We start from the raw sequence: 14,866 nt of genomic DNA, 5'->3' as shown, positions 1-14,866 counted from the left end.
AATAAAGTGTCACTAGAAGAACCGCTCTTGAATGTTTCTGAAGAAGTATGAGGCATGGTTTAAGAGGTACAGTATAATTGTATGCTATATAATTGGTTCTGATCACAGAGAGTATTTTTTTTTTAAGTTTAGGCGTACTAAAAGAAACAAAAACTCCTAAAACTTCAAATATTTTTTAACTTTAGATTGAAAGTCCATTTTCTGAAAAGTCTGAATAGAGTAATCATAGTTAAAGTAAACATACACTTCTTGAAGGATTTTATTAGGAAATATTCACAAAACTTTTTATACAGCATGCTTACTAAGATTTTTCTTTCTCCAAAAACAGATATGTTTATTTCTTTTAGAAAATCAGGAAGCCAAGTATCAAAGGAAGCAAGCAGCATTCAAGAACATGAATCCTTTTTTTTGGCTTCTTTTATTAACTGGACCTTTTTTCCCTTCTTTTTCAGTACTTTTCTTTTTGCTGTGGTGGCAGCTGTGTGGGCTTATTCATTAAGAGCTATTAAAAATATTCTCTCCTTTGACCCTTCTGGATAACTATTCTAGTAGTGGAAGACTCATACTTATGCTTCTTCTGTGTGGGGCCCTTTTGCATGGTGCCTGAGAATATGGTAACATAGCAAGCTTTTTGTTTGCCAAGTGATTCAAAGTAGTTAATGGCTTCAGTGTCTTTGGAGTATTTGGTGTGAAATGTGTATTTTGTATATGTACTTTACAGAAATGCATATTACTTATGTGAGCATATATGCAGTCCCTTTACATGAGTGAGTTGACCTTGAAAGTAGTAATTCTGACAGGCAGGTGAAATGAATAGCTGCACAGTTAGGCAAATGAGGAAGAAGGAATATAGTAGGAAAAAAGGCATCCATTTATCTATTTGTGTTTTTGCTAAAATTTAGCTTTCCATATTTAAATAATAGCTGCGTAATTTCTTTTTGTGGTCCCATTTTGAGATTCTCTTTTGATTTGCTGTAGGTTTTTAATTGCTGCTGCAATACCAAATGACCAGAATATTTTAGTCATACCTCTAGATATTTGTGTCTGTAACTCTTGAGTTGATAGTCTATCATACTAAATTTAGAGTTAATAAAGGAGTAATTAGCTTTTCTGAAATAGATGACTATTGTGTTTTTATATATGTTTATTTCTCACATATTTTCATTCCTTCCTGTCACTTGAAAGTTCTACTTGATACATAAAACCAATTTTGCATGATAAGTTTCATGGCCAATTTGCTTCAGAGCATACATTCTTAATTTATAGTAGGGCTGTTTCAGTCTGTCTGATATCAAAGGATGAAGTTTTTAATAGGAGAGGGAAATATATGTCTGGCTCTTTGTCTTGTGCATTTTGTGACAAAGGAATTCCCATTTGAATTGCTCTGCTCTGTTGAAGCCCCTTCTGAGCCGCTGGTTAACAGCAGCAGTCAGTCTTTGCAGTGTCCTGACGTCATCCAGTGTATGCATAAGCTCTGCTATTGTCTTACTGAGAGAGCCGGGTTGGGGATTGCAGTATCTGCTGGCTGCTGCTACTGCTACCTATTCCTCCCTCACTGCATCACATGAGAGACACATCGGCCTTCTCTTGTCTATTGGATTTAAAAGAGCAGCTCCTGATTTTTTTGGTTCTACAGGAGACCTTTGCTTTTCTCTTACATAGGAGAAAACTGAAGCGTGTGAGAGGAGAATCTGGCAGCTGGATACAGCCTGGACTGCATTGTCTGGCTTCATGACCCCTGCTGTGTAGTCGTCTCATCTCTTCTCTCTCACACTCACTCATTCTTTCCTGTTTTTTTTTTAATCTTTATACTTCCTTCTTTTTTTTTCTTTTTAAGAGCAGCATCTGGGGCCAGCCATGTTTGGCACTGAATCTTCATGTAAGTAAATGTATCCCACTTCTTTCCTATTTAGAAGGTTGTTTGGTGTCATGGTTTCATTCATCAGGAGTTTGTGTTCTTTTTGCCTTAGGTCATTAGCAAAAGCTGTGTTTTTTGATCTGTTTACAGAGGAATTGATCCCAGGGAAGTGACTCCCCTTTAACTGGGTGGTGCATCCTTGAAGCTAGAGATGTCAGTGTGGTCAAAACCAGGCCTAGGAGAGGGAGGGAGAGAGGGAGGAAGAGAAGAGCCCTAGGATCTAGGCAGTCTCACTTGAATATGTTAATTGATAGGATAAGGTCTGTCAGTGATCCCTATTGTTATATGTTCAGACATGGTTGTGGCACTCAGATTTTATGTAAATACTTGAAGAATTCAAGAAGAGGGTGCTGGTTATTAGAAAGGAGAGGATTGACAAATTTATCTTAAGGTAGAAAGTGCTGTTGTATTTCCTCTCTTTTTTTAATGAAAGAGTAGATTTAATTTTATAAATAAAAAGTGAAATCCATTTTATTTCAGAAAAGTGAGCCATTTTATATTAGATTTACATGTAATGGCTAAGCAGTGATCCAGCATTTTCTGTATGATTAAACTTATGCAATGAAACCTGCAAACCTGGTACAGTGGGATAGGCTGGATGACAATATTATCTTAGAAAGCCTAAACTGATGCTAAAAATGATGTTATACCTAAGTTATCACAAATAATAATGATAAATGCAGATTGTAAATGTGCTGTATGGCCGTGCAGAGCATTTGAATGACTGCCTCATATTCAAAATGAGGGTGAAGAATTACTCATACAGGGTCGCAACCTGCACGCAATTAGAACATTTAAAAATTTAGCAAGGAGCTGCCTTGTTTTGGAGAAGAGGAAAGAGTTGGGCATGTATTTTTTTCTTGCAAAGTTGAATTGTGACATTGTCCTTAGATGATCAGAAGGAATATTTTTGCATAGCTCATTATTTGCTTAGAACAGTAACTTAACAATGTATCTAATAATTTTCAGCTTTTTTTTAAATGTTTCTTGACTGGCTTTTCTTGTGGGGTTAATTAATCCTGTTGTTTCATGGTGGCAGCTTTGCTTTCCTTGACAGTGGCACAATGACCCATCAAGGTCAGGAAAGAATAAAAGTGAAATATAATTTTTTATTCTTTATGTTTTTATATTTCATAGGATGCTCTTTTTTCCCCTAATACTTTTTTTTTTTTGCCATTTGTAAATGATTCCACTTAGAAACATGCTTTTACTAAGGACTCACTGTTCAGTGACTAAGATCTTCCAATTCCTTCTTAGTCAAGGAATTCTGCTTGTTCAGGTGTACAAATACAGGCATAAATATAGGCACATGCACACAGAGGAAATTTGAGTTTCATACAAATGAAGCTGTCTGATAGGCTTTGGATTCTTAGACTGGATGCTCTGATATTGTTTGGCTAAGTGTATCACAAAGGAGCAGCTTCTTAATCTTTTGAACAGAATTTTACTCATGTGCTATCTGGTTTGTCTGAAGATTGCTGGTTGCTTTTGGTCTCCATGGCTACCACCAGATCATTGAATCATAAGAGGGGGTGGGGTGGGAAGGAAGGGTGCTAGAAAATACTTGTTTTGCTCTATAACATCATTTTAAAAAAATCTTATTGAACAGTAGGGTTAGAGTCAAACCAGGAGGGCAAGTCAGTTTCGTCCCTAGTCAAAAGTATCCATGAACAGCCTTAGCTCAGAGCAGGGTGGGTGCATTAAAAGCTTACATTCAAATGAAGGTCAAGTCTTTTGTCTATTGGCATTTATTTTGTTTTTGTTGTATATGCATATATCTGGGGAGCTTTACTCTCTTCTTGTGTCTATATTTATATTAGGGATTAAAGCTATCAAAAGCTAATTTGTTGTTTGGAATTCTTTAAAGTTAGAAGGAATCAAGTTTGTTATCTATAATAGAATAACTATATTATCCTCATCTGGCACAGTGTTGGGCACTATATTTTGTGTTGTGAAAGGCTGAGTTGTTTCTTACCCACCTTAAAAGTAGATTATCAATTTTTTTTTGGTAGATTATCGCTCTTAACCTTGACATTTTGCCAGGGTCTATTAATACTTCTTTTAATGGATATTAGTTATCTGAAGAAGTATCTCTTTTTTCTTTAGGGACGTCTTTTGTTCTTTGTTTCTTTCTAAAAGAAATCATTTTAAAAATTGTCCATTGTCCACATGCTGGACTAGGCTGTTTTTTATGCTTTAGGCCTTTGAGGTCTAATGTCTTCTAGGTGTCACATTACACAATATTCTATCCTACTAAAACTATACTGCTTGATTCCTTAAGCTGCTTATAAAAAGTACCTGAAAGCGATTAAAAGATAACTGATAGAAACAGTGTTTACAACTCTCCTAAGAGAAAGTTGTACACGGTTGTTAATGTTAAGAACATTAATAATGCTTGCACTTGCTTTCCAGACTGTTATTGATTTCTTTTTAACAAAGAAATGGTGACCAGATCTTCATGAACTGTAGGAGAACCAGTCTGACTCTTAACAAGAGTTGATGGATCTAAATTCTTACAGCTCATGAGTTCTTTGCCATTCACATGGTTGTGTATACTATCCATAGCACTTTGGACAATGCCTTCAGAATAGCAGGCAGCTTTAATAAGTGTTTGTTGGGAAATGAATTGAGACTTAACAGATAATCTTAGTTGGAGCAGTACTTCTGCATTGTGTGTTTACCCTTTGAAGAAGAAAACAGAATTTCTGTAACCTTTCCTGAAACTAATTTGCATTGTTTGATATTTTCTTAGTGTTCATGCAAATCTGTTTCTCATTTGTAAAATCGGGGCTATAGGACCAACACCCTCTGTGCTTGCAAGATGTGAAAGGAGAATTTCTGTAGGCAGAGTACTTTGAGTTCTTCTGGGAGAAGTACACTGACATAAAGTATTATTTTTAGTTTTCAAAGTACATATTTTGGTACCAAAGGTTGATTTGACAGTAATTTTAAACTTAATATTCCAAGTTGGTAGTTTGAAGAACCCAAAGACCTTAAAAAATTATGTAGATAAAAAACAAGTTATCTATCCTAGGTATGTTGGCAGGGAAAATTGACCCTATCCTATATTTACTACAGCAGACATGTGGTTATACCCTAATAAAGCATAGCAACCTGATAAAGGCAGAGATTTCTCTAAAAAGTAAATACTTCGAGCAAGATTAAATTTTATTCAATTAGTATTTATTGGACTTTATCCTCCCTGGTACTGAAGTCACTCCAAGCCATTAGGGTACCATTTAAAGTGTCATTGTAGTGATAATTGTGCCCTGATGGCCAGAAAGTGTTAATGGGCTTTCCTGAGCACATGACTTGCTAATTGGACTGACGTAGGCATTGTCTAGTGAGCAGATTTGTCCAGAGTAGAGTGAGACTTGGGGGCCATCTCTGTGGGGATGGGGCAGGCAGAGGCACCTAACACCCTCAGCATTTTATGCTGGTTAAATCAGATTAAAATGCCCATCCAGGATATTGAAAAGAAGAAGGGACAACCTGAAGGATATGTGTGGAAGGGAAGTGAGTTTTTGGGTGGGAGGGGAGAGGGAAGAAGATATGTGTTTATTTATTTAAAAGTATCAAAGAAAGGAAATATATTTTTAAAAGTAAAAAAAAAAAGCAGCTGGCAAAGACACCTCAACTCACCTCTTCTCTGAAGGAGTTCTCTGTTATTGTTGCTCCTCCCCAGTTTCTATACTTTGGGGAATGGTGTATGGGTGAGAGTCTAAATGCCTGCCTTTTTATTAGATCCAGGAGGACTATCTGGGCAAGTGGTCCTGGCCAATTTTAGATGTCACTTTTGTTTTAATGTATGACAGAAATAGAGGAAGAAAAACACGATATAACACTTTGAACTAAGAAATGTGAGTTCCTAATAATATGTGGTAGTATGTTTTTATGTAAAAAAAAGTATTACAAAATCATGAGCCACTTATGTGGAACACAACCAAGTATGTCTAGTGTAGCAAAAGATAGGCCAACATGTAAATTTGATAATTTGAAGAATGTCAGACTTCCCTTTTATGTGTAGTTCAGAGTCACCCTTTTCAACTGATATATTATTTTTAAGCTTAGCATTTTGTTTTTAAAATTATAATTTTAAATTGGTAAAAAAAAATGAACAATGAGAATTATTTTACTCAGATATCTGGCGCACTTGGCCATCTATTTATGGGTTGAAATAATTTCAGCAAATTCTGACATTCATACTATCAAAAGTTAAGCATTTCAGTTTTCTGCTTTTCCCTTTTATGATTCTTTGTCATAGGAAGCTTATTAGTTTAAGAAGTAGCCATTTTCTTCGTATCTTTAGCTGAGTCTCTCTAGTAGAAGTAGATTTTTAGAAATATAATTTTTAGATGAAAATAACAAAATATATCTAAATTCCCTTAGTCATGAATTTAAAAGAAAACTTTATCATATTTATTCACCTTTAGAGCAACAGAGGAACAGATGCTGTTAACTTCCTGAATATTGAAAAAACAGCGTGGCTCACAGGGATTTAGATTGTGACAAGCTCACATGCTCAGCTCACTTGGTAACCTAAAGCTCATGTTCCATTTTTGACTCATGTTGCTGTATCATCTTTTCTCTCCTTCTGACAATGTGAGGTTCTGGTGTTAAACTTCTGTTTGGATTTCTTGGGTGTTGATTGTTCACATCATAACTTTCAATACTTTTGCATTTAAAAATAAACTTAAAGAGGAGGAAAATTCATTCATATTTATATTTATAGACCCATTTTAGTAATATAAAACATGGACTAAAAAATTCCATTTATTTCTAAAATTTCTACCAATATTTCCCTTCCTAATTTTCCCCCTTACAATTGGTCAAATAAATGTTAGTCTGCATTCTGTCTGGCAAGATTATAAATGGGTTTAGTGATCTGTTGTTTGCACTGTCACAATGACTAGATTCATATCCTGTGTAACTATGGGGATTCTATGGGGAAAATAACCATATATGGAAAGTTTCCCCATAGACTCTCCCCTGGGTAATTATACAGGATGTGAATCGGTTCCATTGTTATTAGGGATTCCTTGCCAGAAAAGGCTCTGATTATTTTGTAGTTTGATTTTAAAACATTAATAATAATTTCCATTAAATAAATAAATAAACAAATACATATATTATTATTATTACTATTATAATATGCTGAACATATGGTAGGACTTAGTATGGGACACTAGAAAATGTAATATGAGATAATTTGGATGTCTTCTTTCTCATAAGAGGAATCCTACAGTCTTAAAATTACAAATAAGTTCATATTTACGTAAATATAGCTTTTCTACTATGGTTTCCTTATAATTTAAATAACCCTCAGATTAAGCTAGTTTTTAAAAGCTCTTGTCATAGGAACCCTGTTTGCTTGACTGGAATAGAAAATTGTAAAACTGTTCCTTTAGAAGATTTTTTTTTGCTGTTATATTTTTTTTTATTGCATGTTGCTTTTCCTAGACTACTACAAATTAATAGATTAATAAACCAATATCCAAAGATAATTTTTAAAAACTTGATCATGCATACATGTTAAGAATACAGTTTCCTGCTAGGGAAATATATCTTTATTATAAACTGTAAATTTTCTGACTCGATGACAAGTTCTAATTCATGCAAAGCATGGCCTTATTAATAGGCTTTCAAATGAACAAATGACTAAAATCATCCAAAAGAGACCTCTCCTTCCCAACCCCCATACCGTCCCTTCTTTCCAACTCCCATATAACCATTGAAGGCATCGTCAGTTTCCCAGTCACTCAGGCTGCCAGTCTCTCAGAAAGGCTCAAATGTCACCCTCGACTCCTCACTAGTATTCTGTCTGTTCTGTAATCTTGTAGTTTCTATCTACTTATCTTATATCTTTATCTCTATCTCTATATCTTTCATCTATCTATGACTCTCATCTATATCTGTATTTATGTCTATCTCTCATCTTTTCTGCACTCCCATAGCTGCTACCTTTCTTCATGCCATTACTTCTCACTTGGCATATTGCAAAAGCCTCTTAATTGGTCACCCTGATTCAAGCCTCTCTCAGCTTCAGTCCAATTCTGCACCCAGCTGCCAGGGTGACATTTTTTAAAGAGCAGGTCTGACCATATCATCCTCAGCTCAGTGAGCTCCAGTGACTCCCTGTTGCCTTGAGGATCAAATAGAAACTCTTTTATTTGGCTTTTAAAACTCTTCACAATCCAGTCCCTTCCTGCCTTTCCAGACTTCTTTTCCTCCTTCATGTGTTTGGCAGTCCTCTGGCACTGGCCTGCTTGCCCTGGATGCTCACTCCATCAATTATATCTATGCCTTTGCTCAGTGCCTCTCATCCCTGTAATGTTCTTTTCACTCACCTCTGTAGCTTAGTTTCCCTGACTTGGTTTTCCCTTGAAGATTGAGCACAAATCCCACCTATAAGCCTTTCCCAACCTCCCCAGCTGCTAATGCCTCCCCTCCTCTCAGAATGTGTTCTTTGTACACTCATATAGCTTGTCTGTGTTTAGTTATTTACATGTTGTCTCTCCCACTCTAACGGGAGCTTCTAAGGGCAAGGGCTGTTTTTATCTTTCTTTGTATCCCCAGCACTTAGCATATTGCCTGGCACACCGAAATTGTTTAATAAATTCTCCTTAACTGATTGATAATGGCTTTAACATGACTTGACTAGTGTGACTAAGAACATTGGAAGCTGGTCCCTAGAATGATTTTTAGGGGAAAAAATGGATAATCTCAATGGCTAATTTAAATATGGGAACTGGAAAGGATTAACAAAATTTATAGGCATTAGAGCAGGAAAGGACCTTAGAGATCACTTAATGAAGAAGGTTTTAAATTGGGATGGGTAGATTTCAGGGGGTTCTGTGAACTTGGCTAGGAAAAAAGATTTTATCTCTTTTCAGGGAAAAAGGAACATATTTTTACAAACTTCTAACCTAAATTTAGCATTTCCTTCAATTATGAATTAAAAAAAAACATTATTCTGAGAAGGGGTCTATAGACTTCACCAGACTGCCAAAGGGAACCATGACACAAAAAAGGTTAAGGATGCGTGATTTAATTTTATCAAGAAGGTAGCCCAGATAAGGGAAATGACTTTTTCCAAGTTTATGTAACAACAAATATTAAGTAGTTTGAGGATTTGAATACAGGTCTCTCAAAGAATGATAAATCCAGTGTACTTTTAAACTATGCTTTGCATCAGTGATATTCTGCCTTCATATGATTATGTATAATGTTTTCCAAGCAATGGAAGGGATAAAAAGGATGACATTTTTACCTTTGTGGAAAAGAAAAAAAAACATTTCAAACCTTGTCAGAGAATTTACTTTCATATAACCTTATTGTGGCTCCTTGGAAACTTGACCCTTCATATTGACTTATACCAGAAAACCTTTATCTGCATATATATCCAACTGATAAAAGCTATGTTGGTATCCAGCTGTGATATACCAGAAGAATAATTAATTAAAAGACAGGCATCTAATAATATGGTCCCCTGGGACTGGTAGAGATTTAAAAAAATATATTCAAAGAGGAAAGTAGTGACTAGGTGCTTTTCAGGAATCTATATCTTGTAAATTTCCCCGTTAGGTTGCTTGATTAATTGAAACTTCAGGATACAGTTCTTTATATTTACACTGACAATTAACTCTGCCACTCTGTGATGTTTTCCTTACCCACTAACTGCCTGAACTGGTTTCCTTTTCCTCTCCAGCCATGTTGAGGCATACTTAAAAGCACACCAATGCCCAGATGCTTAGTCACACAGCCATAGCTGGCTTTGGACTCTTGCCATTAGGTAGAAGTCAGTTCTAAGTTCTCTTTGCCATCATATACATGCTCTTAATCTATATCCCAGCTCCTTTGTAAGTTTCACAATGTCAGGGGCAAAAGCTATTTTTTGTTTGCAGGCTCTTCTACTAATCTCAGTAGAATCCAGGATAGTGCTCTTCACACTGGAAGTACTTATTAAATTCCTGTTGATTTGTAACTGGGGATTCTAGTTATCAGATTTTGTTGAGATCAATTTTGTTGATATTTTTTGCTAATATTTCTACTGTTGATATTTTGTTGATTTCTGTTTCCTTTGATTGAGGGTCTAGCGTTACAGAATACGTATATCTACCTACGAATATCTATATCTCTTTATTCAGTGATGGATAATGATCGTATGACTAGACCTATAAATACATTTGCAAATTATTGTTTACATTTTTAAAAAAAGGATTGACTTAAATCTTAATGTCTAATTAAATAATTTACTGAGATGAAGTTTAATAGGAACAAATGTTATTAATAAATGCCTTTTGACTGACTAAAAACACCCAGATATTTTTGTGAGTAGCAGTCTTGGTAGTTTAGTGGATTAGAAAGTGTGCTAGAATTGATGTCAGAAGACTGAGGTTCAGGCTTGGACAAGATATTTGATCTCTCTGGCCTCTGTTCGCTTATCTGTAAGGATAACCTTTTCAACTTCACATCCTGTGATTTAGTATATGCCCACGTGGAATGGATTAGCTCCCTTGCTCCTGAAGTGCTAGTGTATTTTTCAGACTTTTTCTCCATATTTTAAGATCCTACCATTCTGGGTCTTTGCTGTTTTTGCATGGCTGAGGTTCAAGAACTGATGTTGACATTAGTAACTGTATGGCCTTGGATAAGTCACTTTCTCCTTTGATCCTCAGTTTCCTCATCTTCAGAAGAGGAGGTTGGACTCTGATCCCATGAATTCTTTTTCTATGGACTTGATTACTGGATGTTAATTATAAAACTTGGTTCCTGGATAGTAATGGCAAAAATCTCTTTTGAGAGGACCTTCTTATCTCTTTAGCAACCTAGTGTTTCCATCCCCAGATTTTCTTGTGCTTTTCTAGAGCTCCTGAATCTGTTTTTTTTTGTTTGTTTGTTTTTGCTTTTTTTGGTGAGGCAGTCAGGGTTAAGTGACTTGCCCAGGGTCATATAACTAGTAAGTATCAAGTGTCTGAGGTCAGATTTGAACTTGGGTCCTCCTGACTCCCAAGGCCGGAGCTTCACTACCTAGCTGCCCCCTAAATCCAGTTTTGATATCTACAAAAAAAAAAAAATCAGTGAAATTTTAATTTTTCTTTCATTCAGATGAACTACTTCCTTTCAGAGCTGACCAGTTCTTAACTGGCAACCACAAATATAAATGAATATATTTAAGCCTAGATGCTATATAGAGTGTTTTAGTTTATTTTTGTCATTATCTTTTAGCCCACTGGTGTTAGCATCTTCTTTAGTTTAGCTTAGAAGAACTGTAGCATCAAAATGAGAAATTTCTGAGCAACATTTTGCTTTTTCCCCCTAAATGTGTACTCTTAACATTTACACAGACTAAGGGTAGGAACACGGCTAAGTTACAGCTGTGGTTGGCCCTGTATTAAGTGTTTCATAGTGAAATACTGTGAGAATGAGACGTTTTCATTTATGCTAGCTTTTTAGAGAAATTTGTTGAGCAAAGAAAGGAGAAAGGGCAAGGATGCTTAAGTGACAATTATGAGTTTTCCCTGGCCTGCCACATAATGAATTACTTTCAGAGTTTGATTCATTCTTTTATATTTCAAACAATAAAATGACAGTCATAGGATTTAGAGCTGCAAAGGGCTTTAGTCCAACCGTGTCATTTTAGTTCAGGAAATTGACCAAGAAAGGTGAATTAACTTATCCAGGATGACATAGTATTCAGTAGTGGATCTAGAATTGAACTCTAGGCCCTTTGACTTCAAAACCAGTGCTTTAGGAGTTACATCATGGTCATTGACATTGTCTTAGTTGACATTTGTTATAATAGATAAATATATTATAGCCTTTTAAGGTTTGCAAAGTGCTTTACATTTTATCCTCACAACAACTTTGGGAGGTGGGTGCTGTTATTATCTTTATTTTATAGGTGAGGAAACTGAAACAGGAAAAGGTAGTGGCTTGACCAGAGTCACCTAGCTAGTAAGTGTCTGAAGTGGGTTTTGAACTCAGATCTTCCTGACTCTAGGCCCAATACTCTATTCACTGCACCACCTAGCTGCCTAGTTTATGTAGTTCTTTAAGTAATTTGCCTAAAGAGCCTTACATAATTATTTCATTTGTTACTCAAAGTAACCTTGTAACAGGTATTCCTCTTTCCATTTTGGTTGGTCACTCAGTCAGTAATCATTTATTAGTGTTTACTGTGTGCCAGGAACTGTACTAAGGGCTGGAGATAGAAGGAAAGACAGAAACAGCCTCTGTTGTCAAGGAGCTCACATTCTAATATGGGAGATGCTGTGTAAATCACTAGGTACTAAAAGTCATCTCCGCAGTAGATGAAAGTCTTAGAGGGGAAGGAAGGCATTGGGTGCTTGGGAAACTGAGGCAATAGAGATGAGAAGCAGAGCACTGTAGACTCGAGGGGCAGCTAGTGCAGATGCACATCGGGAATGGTAGTGTGTCATGTGAAGAACAGAAAATGGGCCAAGGCTACTGATTTATAGAATAAATGGAGAGGAGCTAAGGGTTAAGAAAATTGAAAAGGGAGGAGGGGGACAAATTATGAAGAGCTTTAAATGCCAGGCAGAGGAGTCTCTGTTTGATCTTAGAGGTAATAGGGAGCCACTGGAACTCACAGAACAGGGACCAACATGGTCATTCTTGCAGTTGAGAGAGCTCACCTTGGCAGCTGAGAAAGGTTTGGAGTGGGAAGATTGGAGAGAGGAGGGGTCGAGTCCAGACAGGTTTCTCAGAGTTTAGCCTGTAAGGGGAGGACATAGAGAATAACTGTGGTAGATGGGAGGACCACATGATTTTTTTTTTTTAAGGACTGGGGAGAGACATGGCTGTGTTTGCAGGCAGCAGAGTACTAAATCTGAGAAAGGTCAAGAGACTTGTCCATGCTTACATAGCTAATTTCGAAGCTGGGATATTTTGAAGCCAGGAGACCCAAGTTTGAATGTAGGCTATGCTGCTGCAGTAACAGCTTGTTTTTGGACAAGTCACAGCCTGTCTGAACCTCAGTTTCCTTATTTCTAAAATTGGATTCTAAGGATTCTATCCAACTTCCTGGGGTTGTGAAGATGAAGTGATATATGTAAAGTATGTTGGAAACTTTAAAGCTAAGTGCTATAAAGTTTGTCCATTTGGTGGAGTGACCTCATTTGTTAAAATTGCTGAAACTCTCCTCAGTTTGGGGAAGAAAAGTAGTAACATGCTGGCTTTAGCAGTACTGGCAGTAAACGTGGAGGGAGCAGCTTTGCTCTGAACAGTTGCTGTAGCTGTTGCATGGGTAGCCAGAGTAATTGCCCAAGCAGATTAGATTTTTCAATTTTCTCCTAAACATTGGCATTTTTATGATGGTGATTAGAGGGATTTGGCATTTGGGAATTAGGTCCCCTGACCTTGTGTTTTTGTATTAAAATACAGGACATTGAATTTTTATATCACACCTTTAATGAACTCTACTATCACAAAAGCTTCCCAAGGAGAGCCAATTTCAAACTAAAGAGAAAAAGGTTTTATGATAGCATTTAAACAGAGAAAGTAATTCATATGTTCTAAGGCAGAATAGTGCTAGGTACTCAGAGGTTGTCCAGAAAGATTTCGCCCTACATAATCAGTGGAAATTTTCTTTGTGAGTACTGATTGAATTGTGTAAGCCTCTTCTAAGTAAAATCTAATCTGAGAGAGGAAGAATACATTAGTAACATTTTCAGTCTTCATGAATATTTAGTATAAAAATTGCCTATTACACATAACACTCTATGTATTATACTTAATTTAAAATATTTTTATATTACTGTATTATATTAAATTCCCTAAGGCCTCTTAATCACTGCTTATGATTCTGACTTCATGGAGGAATTATTCAAATTATATCAAAAATTTTTATAACAAATAACATAACATTAAATTATATGTAATTAGTTTTGGGTACATTTTGCAACCACTATTTCTCATTTATTTATCTTGTGTTTCCCTAGCACTTAAAATCCCTTTATTTAATAGTATACTGACTTTTTAGGAAATAATTGATCACTGTTAGTGGATATTTATTTTATATAGAAGGGAACTAGATCTAGACTATAAAATATTTAATTTAAAAAACAGTTACTTCAAACCATTATTTTGTATAGTTTGTGGTAGATTTTCAAATTGAAACTCCTAGACATTCAGATTCTCTCCTTACTCAGAACACACTGGTTAGGTCTATAGACCAACCACATGGATTGTCAAGTTAAAAAATGGGCCCTAATGTAGCTATAGCTTTAAAGAACAAACATAGCTGATGAATTAAATGATTAGATACTATTACCTTGAATGAAATTTATAACAAGGCCAAGAATGTATGATGTACTGATGTACTTTTGTTTTAGACAATTGTCTTATTTACCTTAAGTCCTCTTCATTGCTAAATTGCCATATCCAAGCAAATGATAAAAGAAGCATTTCTGTAATTAGGTAAAGAGGACCATAGAGAATGAAATTGAATCCTGTCAATACACTTTCACATGTAGATCTCATTTCTGGCAATAAGAAATCACTTTTGGTAACTATGTTAACTTTTTTAGCTTACTAGAATCCATTTGGTAATATACTTTGTGCATTCCAATGAATGACCACCAATGGTACAAAAGTATCCATGCATTTTTAAAAAATGAGGAAACATTCATTCCTGAGAGAAGGATGGGGTTTAATTTTCAAAATCTATCTTTGTGTAGCTGTCAGTATGTATAACCAACCTCCCTCACTAGTAACCCATTTTGGGAAAGAGTTTTAATTAGAAACTTTCATAAGCATTTGCTTATAGTTTTCTTTTTGAAAGGAAAATGGTTATTCTAAATGTGCTGAAAATGAAGAAAGCCTACCCCCTTTTGAGTGTTTATGTGTGTATATATGTATATGTAATACAAATATATACATGTATGTGTGTGTGTATATATATGTATATGTACACACATATGCATA

At 35.7% G+C, this 14,866-nt stretch overlaps 1 protein-coding gene across 9 annotated transcripts in view; it reads left to right on the top strand.

Moving 5' to 3' along the window:
• The window catches only part of ST7 (suppression of tumorigenicity 7), a 283,470-nt gene that overhangs the window by 59,470 nt on the left and 209,134 nt on the right, over positions 1-14,866 (top strand). Inside the window, exon 1 of one of the 9 annotated variants that reach the window (XM_078154125.1) lies at positions 1,525-1,879. The exons of the other annotated variants lie outside the window; for them this stretch is intronic. Coding sequence (XP_078010251.1) covers positions 1,858-1,879 — 22 coding nt within the window. The 5' untranslated portion in view covers positions 1,525-1,857. Of the gene's footprint in view, positions 1-1,524; positions 1,880-14,866 lie in introns of those variants that run through there. 9 annotated transcript variants of the gene reach the window in all.

This window comes from Phascolarctos cinereus, unplaced genomic scaffold (genome assembly GCF_003287225.1).
Source record: "Phascolarctos cinereus isolate Bilbo 61053 unplaced genomic scaffold, phaCin_HiC Scaffold_1;HRSCAF=81, whole genome shotgun sequence".
In the NCBI taxonomy this organism is placed as follows: domain Eukaryota; kingdom Metazoa; phylum Chordata; class Mammalia; order Diprotodontia; family Phascolarctidae; genus Phascolarctos; species Phascolarctos cinereus.
The sequence above is the reverse complement of the archived record's forward strand: the minus strand, read 5'-3'. Positions and strand labels throughout refer to the sequence as shown.